The sequence below is a fragment of the Zychaea mexicana genome, assembly GCF_025766255.1.
Source record: "Zychaea mexicana strain RSA 1403 chromosome Unknown BDB00scaffold_2, whole genome shotgun sequence".
NCBI classification, from domain to species: domain Eukaryota; kingdom Fungi; phylum Mucoromycota; class Mucoromycetes; order Mucorales; family Lichtheimiaceae; genus Zychaea; species Zychaea mexicana.
The window spans coordinates 257,532-279,893 of record NW_026516665.1 but is presented as its reverse complement, the minus strand read 5'-3'; the positions used below and the strand labels follow the sequence as shown (position 1 = coordinate 279,893).

General features: G+C 43.7%; 7 protein-coding genes across 7 annotated transcripts; 3 read left to right on the top strand and 4 right to left on the bottom strand.

The window, feature by feature from the left end:
* Positions 1–226: 226 nt before the first annotated feature.
* On the bottom strand, positions 227–2,468 carry BDB00DRAFT_751535 (nucleoside phosphatase family-domain-containing protein; the record flags this gene model as incomplete). Its single annotated transcript, XM_053118628.1, has 2 exons — positions 227–2,193; positions 2,273–2,468. Coding segments are annotated over 2 exons (2,163 nt in total), but the record flags the coding sequence as incomplete, so codon positions are not given.
* A 468-nt stretch (positions 2,469–2,936) lies between these two features.
* On the top strand, positions 2,937–5,050 carry BDB00DRAFT_795804 (uncharacterized protein). The gene is made up of 8 exons (XM_053121420.1): positions 2,937–3,155; positions 3,241–3,368; positions 3,500–3,560; positions 3,660–3,876; positions 3,996–4,074; positions 4,159–4,509; positions 4,566–4,638; positions 4,723–5,050. Exons 1-8 carry the CDS (start codon positions 3,051–3,053, stop codon positions 4,933–4,935), a joined length of 1,227 nt encoding a protein of 408 aa, XP_052985464.1. The 5' UTR covers positions 2,937–3,050; the 3' UTR covers positions 4,936–5,050.
* Positions 5,051–5,058: 8 nt separating this feature from the next.
* Positions 5,059–6,948, top strand: BDB00DRAFT_223081 (Dolichyl-diphosphooligosaccharide--protein glycosyltransferase subunit WBP1). Its single transcript, XM_053116532.1, has 6 exons — positions 5,059–5,341; positions 5,460–5,537; positions 5,636–6,083; positions 6,155–6,205; positions 6,266–6,413; positions 6,494–6,948. Exons 1-6 carry the CDS (start codon positions 5,182–5,184, stop codon positions 6,911–6,913), a joined length of 1,305 nt encoding a protein of 434 aa, XP_052985463.1. The 5' UTR covers positions 5,059–5,181; the 3' UTR covers positions 6,914–6,948.
* Positions 6,949–7,270: 322 nt separating this feature from the next.
* Positions 7,271–9,618, top strand: BDB00DRAFT_924467 (acyl-CoA N-acyltransferase). Its single transcript, XM_053128771.1, has 11 exons — positions 7,271–7,292; positions 7,392–7,606; positions 7,702–7,826; positions 7,942–8,089; positions 8,178–8,317; positions 8,408–8,529; positions 8,589–8,693; positions 8,762–8,805; positions 8,902–9,110; positions 9,202–9,318; positions 9,393–9,618. The coding sequence occupies exons 2-11, from the start codon at positions 7,528–7,530 to the stop codon at positions 9,492–9,494; spliced, it is 1,191 nt and encodes a 396-aa protein (XP_052985462.1). The 5' UTR covers positions 7,271–7,292; positions 7,392–7,527; the 3' UTR covers positions 9,495–9,618.
* Positions 9,619–12,165: 2,547 nt separating this feature from the next.
* BDB00DRAFT_752049 (uncharacterized protein) lies at positions 12,166–12,692 on the bottom strand (the record flags this gene model as incomplete). The annotated part of the gene is made up of 2 exons (XM_053118637.1): positions 12,166–12,334; positions 12,448–12,692. Coding segments are annotated over 2 exons (414 nt in total), but the record flags the coding sequence as incomplete, so codon positions are not given.
* An 882-nt stretch (positions 12,693–13,574) lies between these two features.
* Positions 13,575–15,143, bottom strand: BDB00DRAFT_753422 (periplasmic binding protein-like I; the record flags this gene model as incomplete). The annotated part of the gene is made up of 4 exons (XM_053118693.1): positions 13,575–13,863; positions 14,111–14,588; positions 14,676–14,825; positions 14,894–15,143. The coding sequence occupies 4 exons, from the start codon at positions 15,141–15,143 to the stop codon at positions 13,575–13,577; spliced, it is 1,167 nt and encodes a 388-aa protein (XP_052985460.1).
* Positions 15,144–17,266: 2,123 nt separating this feature from the next.
* On the bottom strand, positions 17,267–20,918 carry BDB00DRAFT_795783 (uncharacterized protein). Its single transcript, XM_053121419.1, has 3 exons — positions 20,246–20,918; positions 19,041–19,834; positions 17,267–18,825 (listed from the first exon to the last, which is right to left on the bottom strand). Exons 1-3 carry the CDS (start codon positions 20,553–20,555, stop codon positions 17,317–17,319), a joined length of 2,613 nt encoding a protein of 870 aa, XP_052985459.1. The 5' UTR covers positions 20,556–20,918; the 3' UTR covers positions 17,267–17,316.
* Positions 20,919–22,362: the final 1,444 nt, after the last annotated feature.

The window sequence follows — 22,362 nt, the reverse complement described above, 5'->3', positions numbered from 1 at the left end:
AATGCTAATCCTTCTATGTATTATCGGCGGGCGGTTTAAGAGTGGGCTTAAATTATTGGTGGTTTTGAGGGTAAAGGGAGACAGAAAGACAGGGAAATGTGCTATATGTTATAATGTTTTTTAAAAATTAGTACGTTTTTGTGTGAGAGATGCCAGATAATGTGTATGTGTAGATGTTTGGTTTGCTTTTTGATATGAATATATGCTAACTGTCAGGACTGCCGCTATTACTGCTTGAGCTGGCTCTATTTGCTAGATTGACGGACGAGGACGAGCTTCGCAGCGGTATACGGTTTTCATACTGGGGTGGGAACAAGGACGCATGACTGTCACCACTGTAGCGCTTTTTACTCCAGTATTTCATGGATATAGCGCTTTGTGAGCGGGAAGATGGGCCAAGTGTCGCAATAGGTCCTGGTCGACCAGTCGGGCTGTTGGTGCCACTACCACTGATATTGATAGCCACGGTATCCAGCTGCTCCGAGAACGTGTCCACATCGATACCATTCGATGGTTGTGTTGGTCTTCCCTTCAGTACCCTTGATGCCCATGTGCGCAAAGCAAGAGTAGATCGAGATAGAGCCGTTCCAAGCGAGCTAGCCAACGCGTAAGGGGAAAACGACGACGAATATCCTCCATTTCCCAACAGGCCTCCATTAGGACCTTCCCATCGTGCTTCTTCCATCGACCGTCGCCTACGGCCAACCTTCTTGTAAACGCACCATAGAAACACAGAGAAGCAGAGCATCACAAACATTAGAGTCATACTGTCGAACGATGAAGATTTAAACCACAGCGAATCCAGAACGTCTGTCTCCTTCTCGGTAGGGTGCCGGTCGATGCCTGATGTGTGAGGTCTTGGGAGCTCTACGCCGTCAACAATCATGTGCGACTCCTCATCATCGGTGCTATGGCCTTGATACGAATCATCGGAGTCAACTAATGGGATCTGGTTTGCCACGTGGAGCACCATCGCACCCAACGTCCAAGATACTTGAATGTCGTTGATAGTGTCGATACTTTGAAAAGGAGGACTCCAGTTCTTTGATTCGATGCTTTCAATGGACTGTTCCAAGAGCTCCTGGTCATCAGGGATTGTACCATGTGCTGGATCTACAATGCGCGGGATCTCTATACCGTCATGCAGTACGTTGACGATCCACGCCGACTTGAAGCACTGCATTTGGTGATGCTGAATATCTGCTGGATCCAAATCCTTGTGTTCATCCGCAATTTCTTTCCAATCTCTTTCGCAGTATTCCGTTGCCTTGTTCTCATACTCAGTAAAGTCGTACACGCCACCCAAGCCAAGAATGTCGTGTGAAGAATACCAGTACTCGGAAATGCCGACGAATTTATTTACAGACCAGTCGATGTGTGGCGTGTGTACACCGTTGAACAAGCAAGGCTTTGCAGGACAATCGGCATCCTTGTTCAGCAGCGGCGACGTGTACTCAATACACTGGCTGAACGAGCCTGTGCCGTGCAGAGTCAGCGGAACGCTGGTTGAGTGGGAGTCGGTCAAATCGAGACCAGGCGGCAAGCAAGGATCTTCCAAATGAAGTGTCCGATGTTCGTCCAACAAGCTCTTGCCGTCCTTATTCTGCATATGTGCCTGCTTGACGCGTTCCTCAAGATATCTTCGTCGCGCTTCGTTGCTCCCGTAACCCAAGAACGTTGTGACGAAAACGTCGTACTCCACCTTTTTGCCATCTAGTGTGTGCAGGTATATCCGGCTCAGGTCGTCAAAATGCTCCTCGCGTTGATGGTGTTCTGGTTCAAATGCGATTTGGGCACTTGCACCGCCCATATCCAGGAAACCAAATGTATGATGCTGTTCACCTGGTTGCCGAACACTGCCATCCATGGATGCCTGGATACTTGTATCAAAGCCTCCCATGAGATAGTTCACAGCCACCCAGCCATAAATGCCCTCCAGCTCGCCGGGGATGACGCGGATATGAGTGTCGCAATCGCTGATGAAAAACGCATAGTTGTCATGAATATAATTGCATGTCGCATTCAAAAGTGCCGTCTGCTCTTCGCTTGGCAACAGTCGCATGCCTGCGGTTGCCATCAAAAACACTGGTGTTTTGTCGTGGCTTTCGGTAGGTACAACTTCGGTTGCAAAATCCAAAAGCAGTTTTAAATGCTCGCCAACTTCTTGTGCCCGACTGCCATACGTGGATATACCTTTCAATAAAAACATTCGTGAGCTTAAAAACTCTTTTGGCCAATTCCACTGCCCATTATTACTGAATTGGTTGCATACCAGGCTCTTCTCGTCGAGTCCACTTAAGGCCTAGTGAATCGCCGCGTTCGACGATGGGTATACTGCCTCTGAGTTCTTCAGGTGTCATCGTAGATTTTACGTGTTCATGGTCCTTCCAGGAATAGACATAAACTCTGGAACCAGATGATCCTGCGTCGACAACGACACCGTATCGTCGATTGTTCTCCCAAGGTTCATCGACTTCATCATCAGTCAAAGAAGGGTCTTGTCGAGGTGCAAAGGCTGTGTGCCGTTTAGCTAACAATTGTTCCCGCATTCGAGCACGGTAGCTGTCGAATGTTTACAACGTCCAGTATATAGGGATATATAGGAGAACGTCTCTTTGTTGTATTTTAGGTGTTGTTGTTGTTGTTGTTTGTATGTGCTTGTTGCTATTTTTACCTTGGCGACAAGCGAAGGGTGAAATAGGAAGGGAAGGGCAAGTTTATGTCACCAAAGGAAATGTAAAAGTAACTACAGGAGAAATGACTAGCCGGCTAGAGTAATGTCCAAGTCAGTGTTATTGGATGAGGAGAAAATTGAAGGTGTTCTATTGTACCTAGCCAGTTATTCGGCAATCGGTCTTGATGAACGCTTGGAAGAATACTAAGAAAGACGTATATATGCATAGAACGATGGTGCCATTCTGTAATGTAATCGAGTCACACAACTGCAGCAGGCAAATCCGAATTTGTTAAAGACTCTTCCCTCTTTTCTTTCCTTGTTCCTGACAACCTTTACTTTTTCCACGCAGGAACTAAAACAACTCATACTCGCAATGGCTGACAATGAGAGCCGACCACCTCGGCGACGATACTTGGCGGGTATTTGTGCCCTGATTGCCGTGGTTTTTATATGGGTCAGCTCTTCATTTGCCATGAACGTAAGTTCAGAATAACATTGACCACCTTCAAGCGATAAGCGAGCAAAAAGAGGAAAAGTGAAGGCCAACCATTTCTTTTCAATAGAGTATATTTGGCGAACAAAACTACGATAAACCGTTCCTAGTGACATACCTTAACACAGCGACTTTTTCATTCTACCTTTTACCATTACTATTTGCACGCAGACGTAAAAACGTATTTTCTCCAGAAGAGTATGCAAAGTTCGTCTCTCTCTCATTACATGTTCTCTTCTGATTTGCATTATCAGTTCTTACTGTCAGCATCTACTGCTTAACACAACGGAATCATGGAGATAACCTCGATCCTGCCTTATATTTTTCAGATTAATAATGCGCGAAGACCCTACAACAAGCTATCGTACCACCAACAATAACAACAACGAGGTAAACGATCAAAATCAAGAGGCGACAGATAAGCGATCTGTCTGTGAAAAACCCTGATATACTAAATTTAAACGGAACGGAATGGCGGTGAAAAAAAAGCCGAATCGACCGAGTTTGGATTTAGAAAATGAAATGCGAACCGTAGTAATTGAGGGAGGAGAAGGGCATGGCAGTAATAGCGAGAGGCTCAACACGATCGAAACTATTCGACTAAGTCTGGCGTTCTGTATCCTTTGGTTTTGCGCCAATTATACGACAAATGCTAGCTTAGCATACACTTCTGTCGGGAGCAGCACCATTTTATCATCCACATCAGGTATTATTATTGTAGTCCATACACATGGGTCACGATGATACCATCCCATGGTTTCTCCCTTTCATGCTCACTGAATCTATACGCAACACGATCTACTCTTTTTCTTCTTTTTGCTGCAGGTTTATTTACATTGGCTATTGGTGCACTATTTCGAGTCGAAAGGCTTACACTGATCAGGATTGCGGCAGTAGCTGTCAGGTTGGATTCTGATTTCTATAGGATATTGCTTGAACAATGTCTTTTTGACAGGTTCCATGTTTCTAATCGATTGATGGTGTTTAGTTTTGGCGGCGTTGTGTTGGTATCCTATTCTGATCAAGAGTCGGCGAACAAAAAGCCTCAGGAGCCCAATGCCGAAATGGTCGAGGCGTCTGCACCGTTGATTGGCGATTTCCTCGCTCTTACTGGTGCCCTTTTTTATGGCTGCTATACCACGTTGCTAAAATATCGCATTCGTGATGAGTCGCGTATCAATATGCCATTGTTCTTTGGCTTTGTCGGTTCGTTTAATGTCCTGTTACTTTGGCCGATATTTCCGATACTGCACTGGCTCGGGTTGGAAACATTCGAACTGCCACATGGAGGTGTCCTCGGGGCAACTTTACTTTTGAACGCATTTATTGGAACATTCTTGTAAGTACCTTGCTGTTCGCTATTCTGGTTTATCATTCAGCTAACCATTTCAATAGGTCTGACTATCTCTGGCTGCTGGCCATGCTCATGACCTCGCCACTTGTTGTTACATTGGGTATATCATTAACGGTGCGTATCTCTTTGTTATGTCGAGATAAATACTTGGAAGTTTATAGATACTACACAACAGTCGACTAATTCTATCAGTATTAGATCCCTCTGGCTCTAGTAGGCGATCTGATATTCAAGCACATTGTCCCTGGTATTCAATATGCAGCTGGCGCCATATTGGTTCTTATTGGCTTCTTCGCTGTCAACGTTGCCACTCTCTCTGAAGTGGAAAACAAGGCCATCTACGCAGAACGCGAGATTATACCACAGGAAGAAGTTAATGACATGGAAAGAGCATTAAACGACGAACGATAGCGACTCTCGCCATAATGATAGCATACTAAACCTAACATAAGCTTGCTTACATCTACATTATATTATACTCTTTTAATAAATGCTTTGCATAATTGTAAATAGGTTCTACACAAGGCAATCCATTATAATCCTGTGCTACCTGAACGCGATTAGAACTCCGCATAAATGAGTATCATATAATATTGACGTGGCAAGCATTCCTGCGAAGCAAACTCGCTTTCCTGCTTTTTTGCTTTGTCGCAAAAGATGAGAAGCCCAATAGTATTAGTTGTACTAGCAATCTCGTTGCTGGTCTCTCTTTTCACAAATGCCGAGGCAAAATCAGTAACGGGTGATCGCGTCCTGGTTTTACTAGATGATCTCGCGGATAAAGATTTATACTCGCGGTTCTGGCAATCGCTTCAAGGTACTAATTTACTCAGTGATAAGTAGACCGACGAAACAATCGTAGCAAAAGAGAGTAAGATTAATGTTTCATAATAATGTAGATCGCGATTTCAAACTTTCGTTTTTGACGCCTTCAGAAGATCGCCCAGCACTTTTGGAAAAGTACGGCGAGTTCCTGTACGATCATGTCATTCACTTCGCATACAAATCAAAAGGTACCGAACAAGATCTCTGCTTTTGTTACTAAGCGCATACGTCAAGCTTTACTAGACACGACTTCCTAACCTACGAATGATGGGCTTTGTATATATAGATGTCGCAAAGCACAAGAGCTTCAGCAATGTCCAACTTGTCAAGTTTGTCAACGATGGCGGCAATCTCCTTGTCGCTACAGGAAACGACCCCAGTTTGGCTATTCGCGACCTTGCAGCCGAGTTTGATGTGGAATATGATGCTTCGGGTACCAGTGTGTACGATCATAAAGACAGCGAACACGATCTTATTTCGACGTCGCGTATCGATGCACCGAGCAGCATCATTGACGGCATTAAAACCCCTATTCTGTATCGCGGCGTTGGGCTATCTCTCGGTCAGATCCCTCTCCTCAACAGTATATTGAAAGCTGAATCGACTGCCTTTACTTCCGACTCGTATAGTGCGTCAATTGCAGGCAGCGATGATGTTGAACTTGTGGCAGCATTCCAGGCAAAAAACTCGGCCCGGGCCTCATTTTCGGGCTCGATTGACTTGTTTTCGGACAGGTCCGTGTGGAAATTTCAACTTCAAAAAGGGGATAAAAGATGGTTGCATTAATTCTGTGCATGGTTTATAGTTTCTTTGAGAAAAAGGTCGAGCAAACTCGTCCCAACGGTACTGCCAAAAGGTAAAGTCCCAGATAAACATATTCTTTCGAAAAACTCGATACTAACGAAACCGTTGACAGACATGTTCCATCTGGAAACAGCCAATTTGTTGATGAGCTCGCCAAGTGGACCTTCCAAGAGAAAGGTGTTCTCAAGGTTGTCGACCATCGTCATCATAAAGCCAATGAAACCGTCCAGCCCGAAGCATACAGAATTAAGGACGAGATTGTCAGTATTATTTAAATCGATCGCGAGCGGTTCCCTTCCCATAACGCTGTTACTAACTCAAAGTTTGTTTCATCAATCAGATGTACATTCTTGAAATCTCTGAATACGTCAACGATGAATGGGTTCCTTTCAAGGCGAGCGATATTCAACTCGAATTGATCATGCTCGATCCTTACATCCGCACAACCTTGAAGCAAGCTCCTGTTGCGCCAAAACATCACTACGGTCGATACACTGCCCATGTTCGTTTGCCAGATGTATATGGCGTTTTCACATTCAAGGTCAACTACAAGCGTCCCGGTCTTACGTACATACTTGCCGAAGATGTCGTCGCTCTTCGACCATTCAGACACAACGAGTATGCCCGTTTCTTAACTGCAGCATACCCGTATTACGCATCGGTTGGTAGTATGATTGTCGGTTTTGTCATATTTAGTGCAGTATGGCTATCGACTTGGGGTGGCCAGGAACTAAAAAACACCAAACAGAAATCACATTGAAAAACAACTATGTATAAATTATCTACACTACTATATAAAAGCACAAGAGATAAAACATCCATTCACATCTCAGATATCACATATACTATCACGTATCACAGTTTCGAACTCTATCTTTTTGATTAAGCGACAAACATAGGAAGCAGCAATAGCAGGTGAATACAGGCTCTGTTTTCAAAAGAAGATACATAGCACAGTAAATCTATCAATGATAACTCATAAGCCTATGTGGCTCAGTAAGTTTCAGACCAAATGCTTGCCAAATGTAAACTTGAGGCTTTGATTCGTGGGCTGATGTTTATAATTAAGCCTTAAAAACCAACGAGCATCAATATATGCTATTAAAGCCGAGATTTTAAAAGATTGCTATTGCTAGTTGGTAAATGAGAAACGGTATCCATTTTTGTCGGCATTTTTGAGCATAAAGACGTATTAATCATGTCGTGCATAACACCTGGCTTTGATGTGTGTGCATCAGAACTGGTAGCTGATGATACATACCCTGCGTTATCTGCACTCGAAAAATCGCGGGCGCGTCTTGGTTTTCGGAAAACTGGATTCTCCTGAAAACTCCTGCTCTCAGTTTTCTTCCACTTAAATACAATTTAAATACAATGATGGCTGCTCCACCCAACATCGCGCATTTGGCGCCTTGGATCTGCAAAACAACAGAATGCATGAAATTAAGCTTAGGTAAAAATCTTGGAAAACTCTTGAACGGGACGCGTACCTATTATTGATCCACGTATACGAACAACCTTTGTTAATCCAACCACTCAATCTTATAGTGCAACCACAAATAGATTATCAGGATTCTGAACCTACGACCGACACAACTTTTGAACCTACTTTTACATATCCAATCTTTGGTGAACAAGAAGTCGTATTTGGTTATAAGGGTCTTTCCATTAAGGTCCGATCGTTTTCGTGCTGGCTTGATCATTTACGGTCGCGTTTCTTCTCCAGAATGATCTACTCACTTTCTCTCTCTCTCTCTCTCTCTCGCCCACTCTTTTTCTAAATGATAGATTTCATATACATCGGGATCGCTTCGCATTTATCCTCGCATTAATTATGAACAGAAATATCAGCCGAGCTCGTCATCATCGGCCTCCGCAGAACCAGAAGGTGCAGACGACGTGTCTAATATGCTTTTAGACTTTTTACCCAAGCAAGGTAAGTTATAAGTTATATATACTTACTGATACTGATACTGCAAAAGAATCCCGAGGGAAAAAAATCTATACTCACCTATCAAATCCAGATTGCTTTTCTAATTATGACGAGTTTGTGCGCGCTGTGCAAGAAGACGCCGAAACGTTCCGGCCTATTGGCGAAAAAATTCACGAATATACGCGTGAATCAAGCGACAGTGGTGAAGAGGAACATTTCGAAATATATAGAGTAAGTTGCTTAGGTTTGGCTATTTGTAAGAGCGATAACTATTTGGGATCATGTGTGGTGATGGGTGCTGACTCTTTTCTCTTTCACAAGGCATCGTTTGCAGACGAGCGGTTCAAGCAATACCATCGACGAATGCAGTTTTTTGTATTGCTGTTCATTGAGGGATCGAGTTATATTGAGGAAGATGACGAAAAATGGGAGATTTACATAATGTAAGTGTATTCATTGGCACGAAAGGATCATAAATTGTTGGATGCTCACATATGTGTAGGTTCAAGCGTCAAAATGTCGGAGGATCGACCATTTATCATTTTATGGGTTACTGTACGACGTACCCCTTCTTTTACTGGCCTGAATGCACACGTCTCCGAATCAGGTACAGAGGGATTTCAAATTCAGAATGATTCATGGGTACTCAAAATTAAAAAAAAATATGAATTGTAGCCAATTCTTGATTCTTCCACCTTATCAGCAGCAAGGACATGGCAGTGAGTGTTCAGAAAGGCACAGTGAGAAAGGGGGAAAATTGCATACATATTATATAATGACGAGCGTAGTCGATGCTAATTCATTTTTTTTGTTAGGTGAATTGTATCGAATCATTTATCAAACCTGCATGGCACGAAGTGATGTCAAAGAGCTTACGGTGGAGGATCCAAGTGAAGCGTTTGCAGATATGCGGGATCGAAACGATATGCGTTACTTGAACAGTCATAACGCTTTTGATAAATTGATTGCACCTGTTCCCAGAAAGGTAATGAAGGAAATGCGCCAAAAATATAAATTGACAGATGTAAGTAGTTAAAATGAAAAACGGGATATGCTATATTATATACACGCGCCTTAATTTTTAAAAACAAACATACTCTACATTTATTATCTAGCGGCAAATGCAAAGATGCGTTGAAATGTATTTGCTGTCTCGCGTAAACAGATTACAAAAAGAAGCATACAGATTATTCCGACTTCAAGTAAAGCAACGATTATACTTGTTCAATTTGGTAAGAGAATTCCTAGCACGATTTACCTGTGTATATATTTGTCTCTTAATGACGGTACTGTCTCTGAATTCTAGGATGCTTTGCGCGACTTGGACCCAGAGGATCGAAAAGAAAAACTGGATCTAACATTTGAGAACGTGATCGAGGACTACCATCGCTTGTTGGAAATGATTTAAATAAAAATAAACTTGCTGTACATATACTATATATATTTATTGCTTCTAAGAAGGCTTCACTATTAGCTTTCTGGCTGTTGTATTGTAAGTAGTATTGTGATAGTATGTTTCGCTTGATGTGCTCACCAATGTAAATTTCGGGAGTAAATGGCGTTTCATGCTTTACTTGCTTGATTAACAGCTGTCATTATTATATGATAATGAGATTTTTCTTCTGCAGTAGCCATACATACCTACTACGTATAACCTTGAATGCTTTAATGAAATGCATGCTTAAATTGGGCCGGTAGTCAAGGTTAAAGACCTGTAAAACACTGCTCGAGGTAGTGCCCAAAACATACTATGAAAGGTGTCGATTTGAAGAAATTTGTAGTTACTACAGTCATAGTCTATGATACTCGCGAGCCGTTGGATCTGGCACTCCACTGGACGTCTCTTGTGATGAAAATACTTCTTTGAAACACACACACATATATTCATCTAGTCCCATTTGTCACATTTCGCTCTTTTACACCGCTTATGTGTTATGTAGTCTACGCTTTTAAAGTTCAGTGTAGTAAATTTGATTACGGCGAACCTCTGCTTTTTGCGACAGTTAGATTGGTGCAAAGAACACGGACTACTTGCAGCAAGCGAGAGGCAATAAACCTGTCAAAGTATTAAGAATATGTAGCAAAAAAGTGTAGAGAGTGCATTCATCGGAAGTGCAAAAGTGGAAGCTCTTAGCTGACTCAAACATTACTGTAACAGAACTCGGTCCTGCTGAATGAGCCTGTTACTTACTTGCCAGCGTTCTTTTTGACAATTGTCTCATTCCCATCTTCCTTTTCACAACTCTTCCTCTAGCTCCACCCGCATCCCGAACACTACGATGACCTCTATTTTACAACCACTCGCTTTTCACCATCACTCAACAGAATCTTTGAGAAACCAAGTAAATCAGCATGTGAAACAGTTATAGCTAAAAACAAATGCATTGTTTGCGGTATATATATATAGATCCTCAGAATTGGCACCTGCCGAAAGACCTGCTGACTGCATGAAAAATTGATTTCGTATACTGTGAGCAGGCCGGAAACACTCTTTCAACACCTGCTTCTTTCATTTGTCACCATGACCCCTAATCTTATTACAACGAGCAGAATAAGCTTCGCGGAGGCCTCTGCTTCTGTCTCTTTGGCTCTATCACGGTGTTGGGTGCCATGTGGTAAATGTGACACCGCCCATAACGCTTTCTCCATGCATGCCTTCGCCGAAGCAAGAGAGACGCAAGCTTAGCAGCAACATTAGTGAAAGGAACTAAACCTTCCAGCATCATCAACTTATAAGAAGTAATCTATTGATAAAGTAACCTCAGCAGTTGCGATACAGCCCTAGTCCACTACATTTTAAGTATGATCTAGTGACCTTAAGAGCTCTCATTCTTCAAATATGCAGAAAAACCCATACACAAAGAGTTATAACAATCATATTTACACTTTTTCCCTTCTAAGGTCTACAAGAATGAAGAATCGGCATCGTGGATACCTGTATATTGCTATGCACATGCAAAAAAAAATAGCCACATAGGACAGGATATCAATGTGGCCTCATGCGGTATATAAAGATCGATGATGATGAATGCAGTGCTTTTTATTCTTGTATTTGTGAAGGAGGATGAATGGATGGAAACAACAACAACAATAGAAGGAGAAGAGATGATGTAGTAATTACGTGCATATGATTGTATATATAAGAAGACAAAAGAAAAGAACGAAAAGAATAGATGGATGCAAGGGAAAAAAGAGTAATAAACAGTAATAATAATTTACAAGGATGGTAATCGTACCGGATGATCATGCACTTCAAGCGTCTCACTGGTCACGCTACTTCGTTCACTCTGCCGTCTCCCCAACAGACTACGTTGTGACGAATGCGGAGGTGGTGTTAATTGGGATAGCACTTCTGATACAGGCATGCCTAAAGCTGGTGGGGGAGGAGAAGGGGTTGTTCTGAGATTCGTCGATGAGGGTGGAGCCAAATATGACGATGACATCTGCTTTGCCTCATCCTCATCGTCATTATCACTATCCATTCGCAAAAACGACGAGCTGCCAATATTCTTCTTCTTTCTGTTTTGTTTCTTGCTGATATGGCTGTTATTAAAGGCCTGTTCCCACGTTTTTAGCGCATCGAGATCAGGCAATTGGATGTACATGTCATGCATGCCTTGGCCATGGATCTTGAGCACGTATTCTTCGAGTTGGGCGGAATGGATGGTGGCTTCACGATACGACATGACTGCACCTTCCTTGGTCCGTTCTGAGAAGAATGAAAAGTAGCCCAGGCATGGGAATACCATGATATGCTGCATCTGCCAATGGGACAGGACCGGGAAGTATCGAAAAACACGACGGATGGGCATCTCGCCTTCGTGGACTTCAACATAGTTGCCACCGGAATCCAAAGGCACATGCATCATTTGATCCAAGCTGATCAGTTCACCACCAACACCAATACCAGTGTGTAAGCTACCGTTGCCGTATGCTGTTCCGGAATGTTGGCTCATGGATGATTCTTGCTGATAATGATTATGGGATGGATGCATCGAGTTGGAGCGATCCCTTTTTTGTTGATGCCTGCGTAACCGGTTTAAACAGTGGTCATAGATCGCAAATACCCCGGCCCCTGCCTTGCGTTGTTGCTTGACAAATGCATGAACTTTGGGCAGAAATAGAGCAAGCAGAGAAAACGTTGTTGCCCATAGAATAGTGATGACTTGAATGTAGTATTTCGTGTAAAAGTCGGCCATTGGATTAACCAAGACAGCGAATCCGACCAATGCCGAAAATAAAATATTGCTACAGTTTATGACGGACAAAATAAGAAGAAGTTGTTGGTAAGCATACATGGAAGTTTTCTTTATTTAAGTAGAGAGCTATATAAGGAGAAAGCTATGATCGATAAAACTTACTAGACCGACAAACCCATCTGTTTCGTCTCGCTATAATGGCTATATCGCTGACCGGCAGCACGGGTTTTGTACGCCAAGAACGTGGCAAACAGGAGCATGGCAGCTGCATATACTGTGGATAATATCAGAAACACGATATCGGTAGCAGCCCGCGTTGCATGACATTCCCAATAATGGCTTGAGAACGAAACATCGATTCGCTGTGGTTGTGGTCGGCATACAATCAGACCGATCACTAAAATAATCTATTGTTGTTTTGCTAAAGGCTTAGACATCTGCTTTCTTCACCTTTGCATTTGCAACTTTAATTTAAATTACCATATCTAGTGCAACCACCATAGAAGTTGTTTTGATCAATTGGAGATCTGTAATAACCGTACGTGTGATGAAGATATTGTTAAAAATTCGATAGATTCGATAATTTTTGGCAATCATGTTTCTGTGACAATAGAAGTTAGGAGTTAATGTTCGTCTTGGCAGCAACACATCAAACCCTTTTAAGTTATTGTTTTTTTTTGTTTTTGCTTTATAGATATACTTACCCAAGGATTAATAGAAAGCCGAGGTTGAACAAGATAGGCGTAGCGTAGCAGGTTGCACTATCTGGTATACCAATCATCATGATGACAGATAGATAAGTCATAATAAATCCAACTAGCTCAAGGCAGCAGAATAATGGACTGTATTGCATATGTGTGAGTACTCTGATAGTGGCATAGAGTGGGGTTTCTTCTTTATGTGTACACTTACCTGGAAGCCTTGAATATTTCATTCTTGCGATAGACAATAACCAAGAGTAGGACAGCGAGGGCGATCAATATACCCAAAGAGGACGCGACCAAGATAACCTGGGCGATAGCTGTATTCAAACCGGGATTAAGTGATATACTAGGTGGAGCATCAGATGGTGGCTATTCTTTTCCAGAGAAGAAAAGATTTTTTTGTCAGATTGAATTACGATTCTCTTTTCTATGCGATTCTTTATAGCACGTCCTTCTTGTCACTTTACATTAGAGGTGCCGTCATGGTACATGAGTGATCCTGTGAGTTTGATATCGCCATCCATGCTTTCAGCCACAGTCTTGCTTAGGCCATGCTGCAAGTTATAAATCAAATAATTGCTGTAATCATTTGAAGGGTAGAGAGACATATAGAATAGGTAAGGGGTTTTCAGTTGAGCAATGTTTAACAAAAAACAAAAGTAAGATAAAAACATACGCCGTAGTAACATCACCGTTCGAGTCGAATATCATGGGACCTTCTGGACCAACGTAGCCGACATTGAAAGCTGGAGGGCTCATGTACTGGCCCAGATCTCCGGTTGCCAGCTGATTCAGGCCGAGAGTCTGGTTGGTTGTGTTGGCAATTGTGTGGCTGAAACCTTCGGCCATGACCATCATGCATGAATACGCGAGACTATTTTCGAAAGATAAAAAACACGCGTGAGTAAAGTATATACCCAAGGTGTTATGCAGCAGCATGCAGTACTGCTTCCTTGTTGCTCTCATTCTTAGATTCGCTATAGCTCTATCTATTTTTACCCTTCGTTGGTTGTTATGGTACGGTTTCCAGCATACGGATACCTAAGTAAAAAAAATGCGTACATCAATTTAGCATTTCTCTTCTCCTCTTGCTATCACACTGCTCGATAGATTAGACATACGCGTTTGGGTCCAATCGTGACCATGCATCGAGAAAAGTTTCGAATGGAGGATACCCAAAGGGAGATAACCAGTTATCAAACATGAATAAACCGTTATACGTTTCATTGAAATTGATTGGTGTTGAGCTATTTATCGCCAACGGATAATTCGATGAACCGGTTGTTGTCGTGGTTGCTGCTGCTGATGGTAAAGTTAAATTGGCATTTCGTGCATCGGTAGCTTCTTGCAATTGGTCAGTCACGTCACCGATCAAGAGCCATACATAGTCGTCCGACAAGTATCCCATTTCGGCTGCTTGAAGCATCAACGAATTTAATGCATCGCCCGTCGCTGCTACCAAGATTATCCGTGCGCCACCTGTCGTAACACTATGTAACGAGCCGGCGGCGTCTTGTTGTGGGGCTTCTTGGGAAATTGCTTGGTAGCGTATGATTTGCATGTTGATGTTGCTAGCCTGAATGATCGCATGCTGGCAGACTAGTATTAGAAAAGGTACAAGCTGTAAGTAATAATTTTTATACAAAAGCAGTAGCGTGTATGTATATAATTATATAAAAGACATACATTGTTGACCTATGGGATCGTCTGTATAGATGATGCCTACTTTGGACCAGCCTTGTTTGGCTGCAAATGCAAGCATCACATCGGCCATGATCACCTGCGTTGGAATCGTGCGAAAAAAGTACTTGTATTGGGTTTTATCCGAGAATGCGACTATTAAAGATGAGCTTATTATTGAATGTGCACACAAGAAATGCGTATGAGAAGAAGAAATCACTTACTAGCGCTGGCCGTAAATGAGCATTGAGGGATTTCGAGAGTGCTAGTCATCAAAGCACTTAAACTCGTCCAGGAACTCGAAACATCACCAATGACACCAATAACGCCCTGTTGTAGCAAGGTTACTGACGCATAGACGGCGTCAGTGACGGCGCTTTGATCAATGGAGGCTTCAGGAAATGAGTCTTTTTTTATCAGGGTGACATAGGCGCCAGGAATCAAACCGCGTGTATTAATGTCATTCAGGGCCATGCGGATTGCGGACGATCCTCTAAAAGCACACACATATGCGAAAACAAAAAAAAAGCAAGATTTCGTGTAACCCACGCACATACATAAAGGCACCATCAGTTCATGCTAACCAACAACTAGTCCCTTTCCTGCCATCAACAACTCCACACGCGCACACCCCTTTTCTATGTGTTCTCGGCTTTCTTTCTTTACTATCGGCACAAGCAAAAGCTGATTTTACTTGGTTCTTAAATTGCCTAAAATAAGAAAGAGATGAAAAAACTCACCCCCATACGATTTCTGCGGTGAATTCGTCGTTGGTTTGACTAAACGGTAACAATAAGCCGATCTGTTGAAGTAGTAATAAACGTGAGCTTCTCTTTCTGCTTCTTATAAATGGTCACTGTAGTCGTGTCGTCATTACTCATAATGAGCTTACTTTGAGCTCAGTAAGTCCAGTGGTGTTTAATCGTGGTCGAATGATTACGGTCTCATTGTCGACTTGAGTAATTTCGTTGTGAGGATCAGGGCTAAGGTGTATGCCAAAGATTGAGGTGCCGTTTGTTGGCTCCGCGTTGTTATTGTTGGTGACGCTTTGTGACATGGAATAGTGCCAATATCATAGAGAGAGTGCGTGTGTGCTTGTATGTGTGTATGCGTACGTGGTATGGAAAGTAAGGTAAAAGAAAGGAAAGGGAGGCAAGAGAGAAGAAAACGACGTTTGTGTCTCTTTGGTGATGAATGCCTTAATGCTCAAAGCAAATAAGCGTTGGGTGAGTGGGTGAGTGCCAAGGTATGTAGTGAATATGGGAGAAAGAAAGGAAGAGAATTGTTCAGTGCACAAAGAGTGATCGGATAGGTTGAGCAGGCAAAATGCCAAAAATAAGTTTTTACATGCGTGCTGCTGTTGCTGTTGTTGTTGCTGCTGTGGGTTGATCATCATCATCATCAATTCAATTCAATGTTTAAAAAAAGAAGGACAAAACAGGGGGAGGGGGGGCTTACTACTGTACATAAAATAAAAAAAAAGGAGTTGCGATAATTTGAAAGGGGATGGACTCAAAGTAAGGAGTCGAATTACAAGTGTGCTTCGCCTTTTTCTTTTTGCCGAGCGAATACTCTCTATTCACGCACGCACGCGCAGCAGTAGCAGCTGGCAACATTTTTGTCTTTCCTTATTGCTGATTGCCAATTATTCCATATGTTTATTCGTTGCTGTGGGTAGTGGTAGTTGTGCATATAGTAACAATAGTACAAGTAGAGGTAGTAGTAAGTACTAGTAGTAACAGTGTAAATAAAGTGTGTATGTACATCTCTTTTGTTCTTTTGTGGGCAGCCAAGAGTAATAGCAGAAACGTTGCAAAGGAACACATATCATCGTCTATGTCTGTTGTTGTTGTTGTTGTTGTTGTTGTGTGTGTGTGTGTTGCATGTAAATGGAACGGTGTTTGCTCATATATAAAAGTACTAGTAGTTGAATATACGGGTTATTACGGGATAATTGTGGCGTTATTATTGTCGAAATACGTGGGTCTGCAGTACTGTCACGGTGAAGCTATCATCATCACAAAGTGGTGGTGCTTCTTGTTGATGACGATGAAGTAGTACGGGCTGGTCGTCGCTGAAATGGCGCGTGGCTCGATATCGACCGCTATTGTTTTTCGTCAATCAGTCAATCCGGGATTCCATTACCATATAGATTTTGGGGGGGAAGGTGGGAATACTCACTTGTGCAACGCACACCATGCATGATGGGTTTGTCGTGCCAAATCAGCACTGCACACGGGACAGATATGGCGGAAAGGCATGGTTTTCGTTTTTATGGAAAGTAATAGGCGGGAAGAAGGTAGAAAAAGACAAAAATTGCTAGTGTATGACTGTCCTTTTTATATTTGCTGATTGAGAATACTGTGAGGGAGTTGTGTGTGTGTGTATGTAGGCAATATACACAAGAACTGCGTGTGATCTTGAAACGTTTTTGACAACGTATCCTTTGACAGTATTAAAGTCCGCCTCTCCCCTGGACAAAAGCTCATCATCGTACATAATACATGACGACGATGACAATAACAAAAACGCGCATACTCTTTCTTTTTGGCGGGTAGAAGAAGAAGTGCAGCAGGTGGTAATGAAAAGAGAAGAAGGTACTTTTTTATTATTCTTATTGCTATTACGATGCCAGGGAGGTTACGTATTATGAGACAAGATTGCTGTCTAATCTGTCCATCCACTCTTCTGGAATAGTCGGCACGATACCACGTTCTCTTGCAGTTTTTGCTCGTTCCGCACTCAGCTTTTGTTTGAACTCTTGACACATGGCATCCGACACACTCATCGCTTCGCTCGCCTTGCCACCGTCACTGTTACTGCCGACCGGCTGACTATGATTGTTTGAATCACACGCTGGACTGATCTTTTTGCCCCAGCCGCTTGTAGTCGGTAACGAGAATGGCAGCATGTACCGGCTATCGCGTTTCTCGACCGTCCATTCGCGTAGTCCCTCATGGTCCCGTATTTCCTCTTTGTCTTGCTGTGGCTGCTGTTGTAGTTGCTCCTCTTGTGGCTTTTCATTGTCTTTTAATCCATCGTCTTGTCGGTCACCATCAGCATCGTTGTCTTCATTTTGCTGCTGCTGCTGCTGCTGAGCTTGCTGTTGCTGCTGAAGCTTGGCCTTGTGGCTACCAACAACACTAGCCATGAATAAGCTGCCAAGACTTGATACACTTGTTGGTCGTGATCCTGCGCTGCGCGTGGATGAACTGTCTCGTCGTGTTGTATCACATGATCCCCGATACGATGTTTGTTGTTGTTGTTGTTGTTGTTGCTGACGTACTGTATCTTCTGCAATCTGCATGACATAGTGGTTGACTTCATCAGGCAATCGCGGCTCTGACACTTCATAACGGTAATTGAGCACGCACCGTTTGATCTGTAACGGGTTCAGGACATCAAACGTTTTCATGGTGTTGACAAACAGCATCAATTCGTTCAGCTGCGAGACGCATTGCAGCAGCTGCAGCAGCTGCACCAATGGGTTGAAATACGACGCCAAATGGCTCGGAAGCTGACTCTCACGCATCCATTCTTCTAGTGCCGTCACGTTCATCCGGATCTGCAGCGCTTTGGACCGGCACAGGTATTTCTTGTTGCTTAAAATCCGATTGAACATCTCGCATGACAAGAAATGGAAAAATTGTGCGATCGCTTGCAGGACAATGGCCGGGTGGACTTCGTAGGACTGCAGCACATAGAGAATTGACGATAATAAGGATGTGATGGATTGTGGCGACAAGCTGCGTGGTGATGACGGGGTTGTGACCACGATAGAAGGTGATGATGGCTCACTGTAGTTGCCGTTATTGGTATTGCTGTTGCCTGCAGTTGATTTGCGTCCGCCATTGCTTCGTGTGCTGTTGCGACGATAAAAGAATGAAAAGCGGCGCTGCCAGTCGTCGGCAAAGTCGACCTGCTCAGTCAGGCCCTGGATGGGCTCGTGTCCAAGCATAGCCGGCTCCAAGATTTTGTCTAGCCGCTGCTCCGAGTCCATGACAAGTAACGTGTATGTCTCGCAGATCAGCTCTGACAGTTCGAGCTGATGCTCGGCGGTGGCAACTATTAATCCAGAGTCCTTTTTGAGATAGTACAGCAGCTGGGACAGATTGGCCATCCAAAACGCTAATGTGTGGACATCGCCGGAGTTTGCCTTTGTGTGTTTGTGTGTGGGTAAAGTAGTTAGGAATAGAAGAGAAGTCAAGGTTAAAGTTGTTGTTTTGTTTTTGTTTTTGTTTTGACTGTGTTCAGGCAAAGTGTGTATTCCAGCACAGAACAAAGCCCGCGCAAATCCAGCACATGTACTTTGCAGCAGCAGCAACAACAACAGCAACAATGAAAAGAAACGAGCATTAGCAATAGTAGTACCTTGAGCACATGATTGATCTTGGCAACAGCTGCGTTTAGAAACGTGTGGAGGAGGTCCCGGCTCGAATAGTAATGGGCAAATCGTGCGCTTAGGAAGATGATGTTGGCCGGCACCCAGATTTCCTGCTGTGTCTTCATCGGAAGTGACAGGTTGGTAATGGCCGTGTCGAGGATGTGTTGGACGTTTTCTTCGCTAAACACAAACATTTGATCAGGCAGACACTTGTCCCAGTCAAACTTGTGGATGGATTGCATGCTAGCCTCGCAGCTGGCTAGCTCATCTTTTTCATCGTCGTCGTCGTCGTCGTCGTCGTCGTTATTGTTGCTGCTGTTTCTGTCCTGATTTGCACCTGTAGCAGCTGCATATTCTTGCTCGCCGATCTGCATCAACTCGCGATGGCTACGTTCAGTGTCTTGGTTGGACTGATAGTAAAAGTCGAGCGGGTCTTCGTCTTCACCGTCCCCTCCTTCTTCTTCTTCTTCGCCTTTGCTGTTATCTCGTTCTAATGTTGGAGCCAATGCTGGAGGGACAGGAGACAGAGGATGACGACGGAAGCTCTTTCTTCTCCGTAAAGCGGAGCTTGTGCTGCTGCTTGAGGGGGAGTCGGATGAAACACTGCTGTCCTCAAGATGTGACATGATGTGGATCATTTGTTCATTCTCAGTGTCAATGAAGTCGAGCGCTGTGCGACCCCGCGCCGACCTCGCATTGGAAGATGCACCATGGTCAAGAAGCAGCTCCACAACTTGGCTATGGCTGTTGGTCGTAGCCCACATGAGCGCCGTCCAGCCGCCTACAGTATTGCAACAACAACAAACATCAGAAGAAGGGAAAAAAGAAGGTTCAAGGGTCAGCCAACTCAAAATGCCTCGACGGTGATGGGATGGTAGACGATGGGATGCTATGCGCTAGAGAGAGAGAGAGAGAAAGAGAGCTGAGGACACCTGCATCATTTGCAGATGCAAGAAAACCCCACATAAAGTTTTGCTTCGTGGGTTCCCTTTTCTCTCTTCCTTCAAACCACATGCGTCTCCTTTGACAGCTTTCACCCTAGCTTTTTTTTTCTTCTTTACAAACTGCTTTTATCCTTTGTCACCCCCTTTTTTTTTCCGTAGTCGACAGATAACATTCAACCATAACCGCCACCACTGCTAACTAACTTGCTAACCAACCCCCCTTTTAAGTAGTAGAAAAAGTAACTTACGTTTGTCTTGGACATCCACCTTGGCACCGGCATCAAGCAAGACATGAACCACATCCGCCTTGCCAAAACAAGCAGCATAAATCAAGGGCGTGGTGCCGTCTTGTTCGTCATCCGTCGCATCAATATCGAGAAACGGCCTTAATCGTTCATCAGTCAATATCTGATGCACCTTGGCTGCGTCGCCATTGGATGCTGATCGGCCAAGAGACCTGCTGACCCGTTTGCGCCACTGCCGTTGATGCATTTCATGCTCAGTTTCGTTGCTGTTGCTGCTGCTGCTGTTGTTGTTGCTTTGTTTAGTACTATCCATATCAGCGTCATTATCTTCATCGTCCTCCTCCTCCAGATCCAACGGTAGTAGTAGCGCACGTGTTGTTAATAGCGTAGCAGCTGCAGTTGCTGTAACGGGTGTTGATACTGATGTGAGTGATGAGGCAGTAGAAAAGCACGATGATGTGGATGACCATGAGCAAACGTTTTTGCGCGTTGTTTTTCGTAGATTATTGTGGTATTCATCATCTTCGTCGTCATCCTCTTCTTCGTCTTTGTCGTTATCGTCGTTCTTTTCCGGTGGTGGTGTTATAGTAGTAGTAGTAGTAGTAGTAGTCGTCGTCGTCGTGGTGGCAGTCGCAGTGCTACTATTGGCGGTGTTAATTGTTATATGCGGTGGTAGTGGTGGCGGCAAATTACTCGTGGCCGTCGGCGGCGGTGGCAAAACGCACAGCGAAGAAGGTCTCCTTTGTCGTCGGCGTTGTTGATCATGTTCACCTGGTAATGCAGAACCGCTGCATCTCCGCTTGTTGGTCATTGCAACCGCTGCTGCTGCCGCCGCTGCTGAAGCTGACTGCCGTAATTGCTGATGTTGCTCTGGTAATGTCGTAGTGGCTGCGGTCATTGACTCTAATTTTTGCTATATGGAGAGAGGCGTGTGGTAGATACAAAATATTGAAGAGAGAGATAGAGAGAAAAGGAAGAGGGAGGTAGGCGTTCTTTTGTTTACGTTGGCAATAATAGGTATTATTATTCGTATTATTATCTACACAATGAACACGCATGGTTTATTACGCGTGAGAGAGAGAGAGAGAGAGAGGGAGAGTTAGTTGGTTACTTAATCACACCGTTTGGACTGGGGGAGGGTGGGCTCTTTGTGATTAGCGAATGATTCTTGCATAATGGAACCTACCCCAAAACCGCTGGCTTTTGGTCGATTAAATAATATAGGGTATTACTAGGCTTTTAGATGTTAAAAAATAGAATAAGAGCGTCAAACGCTGGAAATGGTATGGAGAGAGAAAGAAGAAGAAGAAGATGGCGATGGCTGACGATTGATGATGATAAGGTGGTAATGATAGTGGGACTTCTTTAAGGAGGATGCAAAGGGGAAAAAGAGAGGGCTATTCTCTTTTTTTTGTATCGTTCACTCCCTCTATCTCTTACTCGAAACTAGCACAGTTATGATCTAGTGCAAGTGCTTGTGGTGGCTGTAGTAGCAGCGGATGATTTGAATTGGCAAGACAGTGGGCTACTGTCTACCTGAGCACAAAAAAAAAGTTTAAAATAAAAATAAAGCGAAAAGAAGAAAGTATCTTGATCGGCTCTAGCTTTTCGCCTTTTCGCCTCCCCTCCTCCTCCCCCAACTCCTATTTTCTCGATAGGCTTTCTGCATGCTTTCCTATCCGTTCACTGCCTACTTTCTATCCTATTAGGGGCCGGCAGCAGCAGCAGCAGCAGCAGCAAGAAGCGGGCGGGGTCTTGTTCCTATCAACCTCGGTTTCTTTTGGAACCCATTTTCCGGGCATTTTTGCATAGCTCTTCCTCTCCCCACACACACACACCACACGTTCATCCCCCTAATCGATCCCTTGCTTGTGACAGAGAGGAGTAGCAAAATAAGAAAAGAAGGTGTGATGCCTCGCTCTCATGAAAGAAGAATTGAGCAAAGACACAAGTCATGGGGCCATCAGCAGCAGCATTGATGCTATTGCTGAGTGAGTGTGTGAATTCAAAGCACGGGGAGGGTCAAAGAGCCAATTGTATCCACGGGAGCAAAAAGACACTTGCGACCCATTACTTTTATATGACTGTACTGTAGTCTATACGTGAGTTTGTCTAATACT